Raw genomic sequence first — 12,722 nt, 5'->3', positions numbered from 1 at the left:
TGCAAATAACATTAATAATAATAACAATATTTACATGAAGTCCACAACAGCAGGATGTGTTACAAGTCTGGTATCTGTCCTATTAAAAATAAAAAAAATGTTAACCCTATAGAAAAGGGGCTGGTTCCCTCGGGAGAGCCCACAGAGTGTATACGAAACAGATGAGAAGTGGAGGATTAGTCACCCTCAAGGAGAGGGATTGAGTCCACCTCTGAAACTGACTGTGAGTGAAGTTAGGGAACCTCTCTATTTTGAACATTCTCTTAAAGTAGTAGCAACTGCTCATTATTTATATTATGCAATAATCCCCAAAATTTCAAATAACATCAGCCTCCTGCTGTGCTAGGAAAGTTTTTGAAGGAAGGGAAGCATGAAGAACCTCCCACAGCCCAAATTCCAGCTCAGTCATAAGACCAGTTCTTTCCATCTGGAGGGGCTACACTTCTACTTTCATGAGATTAAAACCACCACACACTAACAAAACAAACCCAAATTCACACATTCCCTGATACCACCTGCACAACATCTTCTATTTTGCAAAGGGGTGGGTCCACTTAATCCAGAGTTTCTCTGATCTTCTCAGCTTTCATATGCTCTGCTGATCTCCTCAGAGAGGAACCTAGGAACGGATGGTGGGGTGGTTTCTCTTGAAACCCATGCTAGTTTTTCCAGCAGCCCTCCACAGTAGCCATACAGGCAAAAATGCCAACAGTTCATTAATTCCCTTAGTCAATTTGGGGGATATCTTTGCCACAGAAGTGACATTTACAGAATGAGAGGATGTTATTGAAAAAAAAAAAAACATACCTACAGAATTTATTAATTTAGGTACAGGAAAAATATTGAATGACATACTTCAGGACCAAGAGCAGCCCTTTGTTCAGTAAGGTAATCTTAATAGACCGTTATCATGTGTTCTTAATTAACCTATGTGGTAAAAAAACAACCCTAACAAATGGTTGTTGATTGTAAATGCAATCCCTCCTTCTGACACATGCATTAATGCACTATTGTAAAAGTTCAAAGCCATTATTATTGAATTATCTCAGCCACATTAATTATCCTCTGCGTTGTATTTGGCTTCACTTGGGTAAATCCTCTTTAATTGCCCAGTCTTTACTTACAGAACATCTTTCCTTAATGTACTATGAACTCCATATACATTTATGCTTTTCCCAATAATTCTGTGTTAACTGTAGTTTCCACCATTATTACTGGAAACGATAACGAGATTCACACTTGGCTCATTTGTCTGCTGTCACCATACACATCACTGTTTTTGAAGCAGAAACATCCAGCATTTGGAAGCTTTGGGCTGACTTTGGCCCTAGCATCCTCATTACATTCAAAAAGAACTCGTAGCACTTCTTACCCAGACCATTTTTAACACAGCATGCTGGATTTGGTTTCCAGAGCAAATGAACAGAAAATGAACACAGTGCAAGAGAGAAGGTGATGAGTTAACTTAGAGCAGCATAGAATATGTAAGCAAAGGAAAGAGTGTGAAGAACAGAACTTTAAGTCATTTAGCATACTATGGATTTAATAAACACAAAACTTTTCAGGAAATAAATCCTTAAAATGTTAAGCTTTTGCTTACATGTTCCAGTGATGTCCATTACAGTGAGATGTTTATGCACAGATGTTTGCACCTCTTTAACTTAAAACATATTTTGACAGGCACATTGAAATAATAATTTAGTTTGAGTGCCCTTCCAGACAGATTTCCACAAGTAACTCAACATACTGTAGAGAAATTAAACTTCATAATATGTATATAGTACTTTATATTTTTGGTATGTGATGTGACTAAATCATATTTTCAGAAGCATAGACTACTTCTGCCTGCCTCATTTGAGGCATTTTAAATTTCCTCCTTCAAGAAAATTAAAATGATAATAAGCCCAACCCCAATTAAAGTAAAGGAGAGATTCAGTTCCTCATTCTGAAATTCAGACGTGAAAAACAGCAACCAAAGTGATGCATACTGAAAATCTGGGCTCTGTGTGCAGTTGGGCTTGATAGGAGGGGAGGCATACTTGGCCCCCAGCCCTCTCCTTGTGATGAGCTGGGAGAAAAAGTTGGGAAGTGAAGATACAGAATTGCTCGGGTTTTATTTCTGCCATAAAATTGTGCTTCTTACATTGATAAAGATCAACTACAAAAAAAAAAAAATCTATCTTCAAGAAACTCAGCAAGAGCCGGGCACTCAAGCATTTTTAAATTTCTCATTTCCTTTTGCACAAGACAGCAGTGAAAAAGAGTGAAGCAACCAGAGTGACACATCAAAAATGCCTTTTTTTCCTATAGTCAACTATGTGACAGAGAAACAGCTTAATGAAGAAAAAAAAAAAGAGTACCTACCCTTTTGCCTCCACCAATTCCAATTGCCTCACTCTACTCCTATAAGCTGATCAGGTATTTTTTCATGTGGATATGTACAATAAGCTTTGTGGCTATACATACAGAGTGAATGTTCACTGTAGCAATTGGACAGACCAATATGATGGGAAAAAGTGTTTCACCAGAGGTATGATGAAAAAGAATCGGCACAATAGAAAGGTACTGTAATGGAAGGGAAGAAGATAACTTATCCATATCAGTAGATTCCAGGTTCATAGGGGAAAGCTCCACCAGGGAGGAATCTCCAGAAAGAGATCCTTCCCCAGTGGCAGTCAGCCCTTAAATGAAGTCTAAGAGAGGTGCAGTCAGGCTCCATCCCTTCCAGTCACACGGCTGAATTGCCTTCACCTGTGCTCCCAGGGCTGACCAAGTCCTTTCCCCAGGTGCCCAGTCAGTGGTTCAGGCTGTGATTCAGTTACCATACATTCACAAACAATAAGACTGGCAGTACGGACATTTCAGGATAAGACTGAAGGTTAAAAGGTGGGCAACTAAAATCAATTAAGCAGTACAAGAAAGATGAGGAAATCTGTATTCGAGGACCATAAGTATTTGGTCAAAGAACTGTGCTCTTCTTGCCTGGCCTCATGAACATCACATTTCTGACAGCGTGATGATGCAGCTCCAGCAGGAAGAAGAGTAAATGTCCAGACCCTCCTAAGCTTCAGTAGAGGAAACACTCTGGGGGACAGGATCTGAGCCCTCACGGTTAGAAATGGCAATGGACTCAAGTATCCTAAATCCCAAACGATTATTCTGCTCACAAAGGGATTCTGGTGCCACTCAGCCTAGTTCCTGCTTTGCAGTGAAGGAGAAATAGGAACTCAAGCAGTGTGTGTTGGGGCAATTTGAGCATAGCCAAAAAGCCTCAAAGGCACTTACAAGAAACATTTAAGGCCTGTTATGTCTTAGTTCTTCAAAGAACTTCCTAACAATTGGGCTGCTGAGCCCAATTCTCTAGAGCATGTTTTTCAGACCCACTGCACCTGAAGAACACCTAAATTCTGCTTTGCAAAGCTAAGTCCTCTTTTAGATCTGCCTCACAGAAAAATTTCCATATAAAGTGAGAATATTAAGCGTAGAATTGACGAAAAATAAGAAGGAGCATAACTCCATTCATACCCCTCTTTAAGATAAAAAATGACAACACAATTGTAATGACAAAGCTCATAATTTCACACTAATAAATATTAAACTATGAGAATACAAGCACAGTGGTTTTTCATTCTTTTCTATGCAAGTATGTTTGAACACTATCAGTGTGAAGTATAGATGTTCCTACAGGACAGAAGTCTAGTGCTCACTGTCACAAGGTGCTTTACTTGGACCTGCTGGATCTGAGCTACTGATCCCAAGTTCCACACATTGAAAAACATGACTGAAAGAACTTGGCAGATTAGATGTTTACACAAAAACATCCCATTAAAGTGAATAATACAGCAAACTGTGGCACCGCTAGCCTTCATCCTTAAAGACAGAAATCAATCTGATAGATAGCAGCTATAAGAGATAAAGAAAACTGTTCTTCCATCTGTAGGATAATTTACATTTTGTTCATGTTAGAACATCTGCATCTTTCTCTAAAGCAGCTGGTACTGGTCCTTGGTACATTAGTCTTGCCTAAGTCATACTTTCCACTTTTAGAAGAACACAAAGCTACTTTTGTTGTCACATCATTGACTACCAAACTTCCTCTGAACACACTCACAAAACAGACTCATCCCATTCGCTCCAACCCATGATACCAAATCATTTGTAACTGATAGCACTAACCATCCCCAGTGATTAGCTCTGTCAGTCAAGAAGATTCATATAGCTCACCATACAAATCTTATAACACGCGCGTGTTGAACAGCACAAGCACATTGTAACAAAGGAAAGGTAATGGAAATAGTATAGGAAATAGTTTATTTGGGAAAAAAATCTCATATTACTACTCTTCAGGCATTGAGGGAGGAAACCAGAATAAGAGTAGCAATAAGAAAACACTTGAGCAATCAGAGATCACCAGGAGATGCTAATTCAGGTTATGACTGCTATGATACTGAAGTAAAATCTCTTGAAAAAATATATACTCAAGGCCTATTTATTTATTTATTTACTTATTCTACATTTTACAAAAACATACTTGAGTCTTTTCCCAATAAATTGATGCCAAACTAATACCTCAGATTTGTATTTACTCTTTTTCAAATGACAACTTGCCATAGAGTTAAAATTGCATCTAACATTCTCTGTGAGTCTGTCCAGACAGACTCATATAAACCCTTCTCTTTCCTGCCTCCTTCCCCAACCTCTTCAGCATCACTTTTAGCATTATTCAGATACTCTCTCTCTTTGGTCAGAGATTTAAGGGAAAGAAGCAGGAGTCACGTACAGAGCACACAAAGACTAATTGGTATTCTACTGTCACTCCATAACCCATCTCCTTGGCCAAGGAGGTTGTAGATGCCCCATCCCTGGATGGGGTTCTGGGCAGCCTGGTCTAGTGGTTGGTGACCCTGCACATGGCAGGGGGGTAAAACTAGATGATCATTGATCCTTTTCAACCCAGACTATTCTATGATTGTATGAATTCTCCTTCATATTCTCTTTCTTATAAACCTCCTTGCTTTTTAAAACAATCAAAACAGATCTTTTTATACCCCATTTGCCTCCTATGTCTTTCTGACGTGATGTACACAACCAATAGTTGTGCTAAAATGGACAGGAATGGCACCGCTTCAGCAACACAAGTGTCTACTGTACCTTGAAAGGTAAGCAAAAGAACTATTGATTTTGTCTGTGCCCAATAAATCCCTCCCAAACAACCTGTTCACTGAAACTGTAAGTTACTGTTGTGTTTAACCCACTGTGTATGAAAAGCTACTTAATGAGAAAACAGAGGTTGGAGAACAAGCTAATCCTGCTTTGTGACAAAAGTATTGATTTCATTTTAATTTTACAAGAACTTCTGTATCTTTGTAGTTGTCAGTCCTTGTGGACAAATATTAAGGACTAAGCCAGCCAATTCTTCCCAACAAGGAGTGCTCTGATGTAAATAACCTGAAGATAGGAAGCAAAATAACATGATGGAGTGATCACTTACTCTTTCTTGCTTTCCCAGGGGGATTTGGACACACACATTGACCTTTCAGAGCTACATTCTTTCCCTAGTGTGACTTAAAGAGAAGAAGGAAATTTTATCCAGAAAAACTCAACTGGGTGGACAAATCCTTTGCAAGACTGCAACACTGAGAAACAAGCTACAGAGTGAAGCATTTATTTGAATTCATAGCACGTATGTATAGTCATTCCTGCATTTCAATGGACAACTCCACATAAAATATCTACACATGGTGACATTATATCCTGAAAATCTAAGACTTTCCACTTATTTGGCTTTTGTCCAAATATGAATCCTCCCCCACATGTAAGTTGCTAGAAAGCATTCTGTGTGTAAAATATGAGTTCACCTACTAAGCCAACTGAGCAATCAGATTTTAGTGTCTAAGCAGTCCTTTGAAAATCTGAAAACTTATGTAAGTGATAGATATTCTCTACAGAGAGAACCCTTGTTAATTATTAAAGTACAGAATCTTTCTTCTAAAGTACATCAGCATCTTTTATATGTAGCTTAGGTTATTAGAATAAACTGAATACCAAATCTGATTTGTATGCAGACTTGTAAGAGATTTTTAAGAACATAGTAAAGCTTCACATTTGTGTTCCAAAAAAAAAAATTATGAAAGGCACAGCCTTCATCTGCATATCACTGTCTTAAGGAAAAAAAAGAATGGAATATTTATTCTGCTGAATGTATTAGTGGAAGTTCAAATGTAGTTAGGCCACCTACACAACAGTCAATCCCTTGGAGTCCTGGCATCAGGAAAAACAAAAGTTACAAGAACTGTAATACCTATTTCTGGCAGTCCATCACCTCTCCTGAATCCTAAAGATACAGCAAGCAAAACGGGTTGTCAGCAGGACTTGAAGTCAAGAACTGCAGTAACTCAAAAGAAATACTGATGCCCCATCCCTGGAGGTGTTCAAGGCCAGGCTGGGTGGTGCCCTGGGCAGTCTGATCCAGTGTGGGGCAGCCCTGCCCGTGGCTGGGGGTTGGAGTGGATGGGCTTTAAGTTCCCTTCCAACTCGAACCATTTTGTGGTTCTTTCAAATATGGTATTGCTGAGTGGTAGCATTTCGGTTTACGAAGAGACAGATGGAAGGATATGCAATAATCTCGTCTAGGAAATGGCTATGACTCATAAATTTGGACTCAACGTGACAAATTATCTGACAGATTTCAAAACAGTGAGAAAAACTGGTGTCAGATTGAGATATTATCACATCTCACTGTGAAGTCCAATGGCAGCTGGAATTATTGACCACCTAACTGAACTGAGCTGCTACGTTACTCCGAACAGAAGTGTCAAAACTGCTTTTGTAGAGCAAAGAGCATGAACACCATAAGTCTATTTAAGGATGGAGGTGGGCTAATGATATATTTCTTCATTTGAACTACCTGTTCAAAATTTCAGCTTAAGGGTTTGGCATGCTTTATAGGGTGCACCTGAGAAAGTTGTATGGCCTTCTCATGCATCACACAGCCACTGTTTCCCATTTTATTTTGAAATTCTAGGAGCATCAGATGATTGCAGAGGTGAAACTTATGAGAGCAAGTGACGAAGTTCCTTTGGCAGATGACTCCGCTCTGTGAAAAATGCCTTCACAGGGTACCAGAGGGACCACAACTCACACCACTTCCAGAATCTAGCATCACTTCCACAACCCTCCTGCAACCTTTTATTTCCCCCAGATAAGAAACAGGAAGGAGAAGGAAGATAATGATTTCTTGAAATCACACAAATAAAAACAGCTGTAGATGAAGATGGTGCCAATATTTAGGCAGAACTGAGAGCAGTGGAAGGGCAAATCCAAGGGAACCAGTCTTATTTTGGAACCAACATCTGCTCTGTGGATGAGCAACACCTGGAAGGGCCAACAATGAAGCTGGCTCCACCTCCTCCTCCTCAAGGTGGGTTCCCACACAGCTGGCAGAGCTCAGCCCGGGCCCCTCACACTGGAGCCCTTGCCACCCTGCACCCATCTTCTGTTTGCTCAGAACAAAAAGCTTTCCAGGAAATCCAGTAGCTCCACAGGTGCCAAACGAACGCTATTATCTCCAACATCCAGCCACAAGACCCGTTATCCGCTGCAAGATCTGAAAGCCAGGGCTAAGCCTGGGAAGCTCAGCATATCAAAGGGATGCTCAAGGGCAATGTCTACATACTTTCATGCCATGTTCAAAGGCCAATAGTTTATCTGAAACCTGCTGGCCTTTATACCTCTGCACAATCCTTACAGACTATAAATTGGGGAGGGATATTAAAGCATTCACTCCCTTCTTTCCTTACAATGCAATACAAAGATCCAGTGTGTTACATCCTCTTTGTACTCCCCAGAGCCTGCTAATAAAAGGCCACATCTCTCACAGAACATTTTTGGGACCACAGTGCGGCTTTCATGCCCGTGTATTGCTAAAATGCAGAACACACATAGGAATGTACCCATACTCTGTAGGCACAATGCCTCTTCAAAAACCAGCACATCTCATTGTGATCATATTTTAACATGAAATTAGCTGCCAACAAAGGCCACATGGCTGCACTCAGATGTGGCAAACACCTCCTCAGGAACTCCAGTGGAATTGAACTGAGCAACAGTGTCTTCAGGAAATCTGTGAATATGCCCATCCCCTCACCCCCTCAGATAAGAAACATTTACATCCTTATTCTTCAGAATGGAAGAATTCGGTCCTCTGTATTTTGGGGGAAAAAAATATGACACCAATTTCAAAAGAAAGAAGACACACTCCTGGTCAGAATGGATGGGCAGCTCCTGCAGCTCCCCTTTCTCACATTTCAATACAAATTTGTTTTAATAATTTTAGATTGCCTACTACAGCATTGTTCCATGCCACATTAAAGTCTTCATTCATTTTTCCATTAGCACATTTTAGTTAGAATTAACACACAATCATTTTCCATGATCTGGCTTTCAATATATTTGTAAACAAAAATTAATCTTAAACGTGAAACAAAGAAAAGCTTTGACATTATTAAAAGTCAGCCTATAGAACTACTCACTCAAACCACACTTCTAATTCTTTTAATCCAGAAGTATGGATTGCCAGGTGTACCCAGGATGGTCTTCCTAAATAAGCAGTTGCCACAAATCCCCCCCTGAAACCTTTGGCAATGAAACAAATGAAGAGAAACTGAAGACTTCAGGAATCAATTCAGCACTTAATGAGGAGACAGAGGATGATGAATACCAAATGAGACCAAAGCAAGCACCAGTCTCTGTGTAATCCCACAGTATAATCCCAACCAGGCACAAGTAAACCTCTCTCCTCATATGTTGATACCAAACATCCAAAGCTCCTTTCTCATAGAATCACAGAACATCCCAAGTTGGAAGGGACCCACGAGGATCATCAGCTCAAATCCTGGCTCCACACAACTACCTAAAACCTAAGCCCTATGTTATACAAACACTCCCTGAACTCAGAGCCCACTGCCCCAGGCAGCCTGCCCTGTGCCCACTGCCCTCTGGTGCAGACCCTGTCCCTAACCCCCAGCTGTCTCTCCCCTGTCACAGCCTGGGGTTCCTTCTCAACAGAAGAAAGGACAGAAATACCACTGTCATTTTTGCTGGTGGGGGATTCAATTCAAGTGCTAGAAAACTTTAATATAAGCATAGGAGAGATTTAACTGGGGCCCAAAGAGGGGAAAAAAAAAAAAAAAAAAAAAAAAAAGAAAGAGGAAATATTGGAAATATTGAAATCTGAGTTAAGACAAGAAGGACACACAGAACTAAGAGTAGCAGCACCTGCTCACCTGTGGGGACAGGGATAGTGCACCTGTGGTGCTGACACATCCAATCAAACACCCATCAGATCTTTCAGCCTAAATGCTCAAGGGGCTGTTGGCTCAGGCCAGTGCAGATGTTACACTTCAGAGAAGTTTTGGACTACTTCTTGTCAGCATTTCATTTCATTTCCCAGAAAATAGCACTCATTTTCCAAGAATGATGCTTGTTCTGATTCTCTGTTTACACAAAAAGCTTTTCAGGGGTTGACAGGGCCTCTCCTTCCTGTTGCTGATTATTAGTTTCAGATGACTGCTAAGGATCTCCCTTATGAGGGATGTACCCAGGGAATTAAAATGAAGTCACTTTAATTAATTATGAAGCGTTGATATGCAAGATTGCATTCAATTGACCGTATAATTCATACATTTGTGGATAACCGCTAGTACTGCTAAGTTACTGACAAACAATTCTATGGCTCCATTTCACTGGGGAAAAAGAAAAAGGAGAGGGGGGCATAACAAGCTAAAATATAAATAATGCCCTAGCACTACTTGCCATTTAATAGTCTGGTACTCTTACTCTCCTAAAACATGAAGAGAAGCTATACCTGACCAGAAGAGGCTCAGCCAGCTGTACGGAAGACCAGGTATCTCCACAGGGAGCAGATTTTATGCCAAAAGGAATTGTGCTCCATGTGCAAACCAGTAGCTGAGAGCACCAGGCACTCCTTGGGTAGAGCTGCGCCTTGGGTGACAGCACCCTGCTCCACCCAACCCTTCTCTCTATGTTTTCCAATACAGAGTTGTAAAACTCCCTTCCACATCACACAGCATGCTGCACATTCAGCTTCTGTACAGATGGATATTGGTGTGAATTTCTACATGGAAATCATTGTACATACACCTCTACAGGAACAGCACTATACATTGCATAGAAGCCTAATCATTCAGAAAGCCCCACAGAGGTAGAGCACACACAAGATGATACAAGATCAACAACAAAGCACTGCTTTTCCTTCCAAAACCAGCTTTGCTCTCAAGCTGTGCAGTAAATAGTAAAGAAGGAACCAATGACACCAGGAACTGAGAATTCTCCTCACTTGTGAACATACTCCATTTGTTGCAATAAATTTAAGTATCCGGAAACTGAGTGATACTTTGTTATGGCATCCCAGGGTCTCATTGCCTTGCAGTGCTGCTGTGTTCCCTGAGGCTTGAAGGCCACAGGCAGAACCAGACCCAGGCTGCTGCTGCCCTGGCACACAGCAATAGCCTGTCCATGACCATAACGAAGATTAGGAATGAAATTAAGAATTCCAGAGAGAGAAGTTTAGAGTAACATCGCATTACGTTTTCTGATGCAACAATTCCAAAGCAATAGCGTTCCCCAAAGAGAAACCTGAAAGCATTCAATTCCACCCAGCAGGTAAGAAACCCCAGAAGCATTTTCAGCCGTTGCTGCAGCACGCAGCACAACACGATTCCATATGGAAACGTTAACCCCCGAAACACTCTGCGGGCTGAACTCTGCCCCATTCGAGCAGCACTAAATGTATTTACAGCGCATTCAGCCCCCAGAGAAATCCCTCCTGGAAACGCGCTCCGAACTTGGGGAAACGCGACTTGTGCAAACTATGATGTCATCCATCTGCCTCTCAGGGAGAGCCTTCCCCCTGCGCCCACCTCGGCACAGCCTCTCCGCACGGCACGGCACAGCCCACCGCCTCCCGATCTGTCTGACAGCAGCCACTCAAAAGTTTGATTCCTTCACCGCATCGCATCGTACAGAAAGCGCGCTCTGAGGGCAAGGAGCGCGGAGCGAGGCGTTACACGCAGACAGCACCGGCACAGCGCCGGGAGGTTGCGTGCGTTCCCACCTCCTCGAAAAGTTCCCGGCGGGCAGCACCACCGTCCCGTCCACGAGTCGGGACCCCGGCACGCGCGCACCGACGCCACGTTTTCGGAACACTCTCCTTTTCTCTCCTCTTTTCCATTTTTCCCCCGAACTCCTCGCACGCTTTCCCAACGGCTCAGCCCAGTTCCCGGCGCACGCGGCTCCCCGCACCCCGCCCGGCTCCCGCTCACCTCCAAACTTGCCCCAGCTGCAGGATGTGGACGAGGGACTGCAGGAGCCAGATGCAGAAGGCGCACGACGCCGACCTGCCGCTGCCGGCGCGGCTGCCGCTGGAGGGGCCGCCTCCGGCGGGGCCGCTGCTGCCGCTGCTGCTGCTGTTGGCGTTGCCCTTGCTGGCAGTGGACGCCTGCCGCTGCGGCGTGCAGGGCCGAGCGGAGTCGATGTCCGCGGCCGCCGAGCTGCTGCTCACCAGCAGTTTGCTCTCGGCAGCGGGGCACTGCCCGGAGGCGGCGGCGGCCGCGGCCGCTCCGTCCTCCGCGCCGAAGTCGTGCGCGAACCAGCGGAAGCTGAACACCTGCACGGAGAGGGAGCCCAGCAGCACGAAGAAGAGGGTGAGCCCGAACCACCAGCGCTGGCCCCGCATGTAGTAGTCGACCGCCAGCCAGATGTCGGTGCCCACGTCCGCGAAGTACACGGCCAGCGCGGCCAAGATCCAGAGGCAGTCCCACAGCGAGTAGCGCCGCTGCTCCCTGCCCAGCCGCAGGCAGAGCGAGGACGAGCCCCCGCCCGAGCCCCGCGAGCCCCCGCCGCCGCCCCCTCCTTCTCCTCCTCTACCGCCGCCGCCGCAGCAGCAGCAACAGCAGCGGGAGCCGCCGCCCGAGCCGTCCCCGCCGCCGCCGCCGCTGCAGCACCCGCCCCCGGGCGCCTCGTCGTCGTCGCTGCCGCCGCCCGGCCCGGAGCCCGCGGGCAACCCCGGGGCCAGCGCCTGCACGGAGCCCGAGTGTTCGGAGTTCTGCAGCGGCGTGAACGCCACCTCGCCGCCCTTCTTCATCTTCCGCCGCCCGTCCGACTTCGCGGCCATGATGCTTCACTCAGCCCCGCCGGAGAGCGAGCGGCAGCGGCGAGCGCTCCTTTATCCCGCGCCTCCCCCTGCTCCTCCTCCTCCGCCGCCCGCCTCCCGCCCTCTGCAGCCGCCGCGGACCGCCGCTCCCCGCGTCCCCGCTCCGCGCCCGCGGGCGGCTCCTCCGCGGCGGCCGCGGCCGCAGCGCCGCCTGCCTGCCTGCTCGCCTGCGGGAGCCGCGCTCAGCTCAGCTCAGCTCCGCTCCGCTCAGCCCGCCCGCCCCGCGCCCGTCGCCTCCTCCTCCGCGGGGGCCGCCGGGGCCGCCGCGCTCTGCCCGAGCCGGGAGCGGGCAGGGCAGCGCCGCCCGGAGCAGCGCATCCCGCGCCCGCCTCCGCCCGCGCCCGCCGCCGCCACCACCCAGCTGACTGACGCCGGCAAAGAGGATGACCTCATCCCTCCTCCCTCCCTGCCGCCGCCCCCCGCCCCGCACCGGCACCGGCGCTGGCGCAGGGGCGGGGAAGGGGGCGCTCGGCCCCGCGGCTGCCGGGAG

The 12,722-nt window shown here is 45.6% G+C and overlaps 1 protein-coding gene across 1 annotated transcript in view; it reads right to left on the bottom strand.

Moving 5' to 3' along the window:
• Positions 1–12,285, bottom strand: part of XKR4 (XK related 4) — a 227,827-nt gene extending 215,542 nt beyond the window's left edge. Inside the window, exon 1 of the mRNA XM_090137596.1 lies at positions 11,343–12,285. Within this exon, the coding sequence (XP_089993722.1) occupies positions 11,343–12,193 (851 nt within the window). The 5' untranslated portion in view covers positions 12,194–12,285. The remainder of the gene's footprint in view (positions 1–11,342) is intronic.
• Positions 12,286–12,722: the final 437 nt, after the last annotated feature.

Source organism: Phasianus colchicus, chromosome 3, assembly GCF_987193195.1.
Source record: "Phasianus colchicus chromosome 3, bPhaCol1.hap1.1, whole genome shotgun sequence".
NCBI classification, from domain to species: Eukaryota; Metazoa; Chordata; class Aves; order Galliformes; family Phasianidae; genus Phasianus; species Phasianus colchicus.
This window is presented reverse-complemented; position numbering and strand designations above follow the sequence as displayed.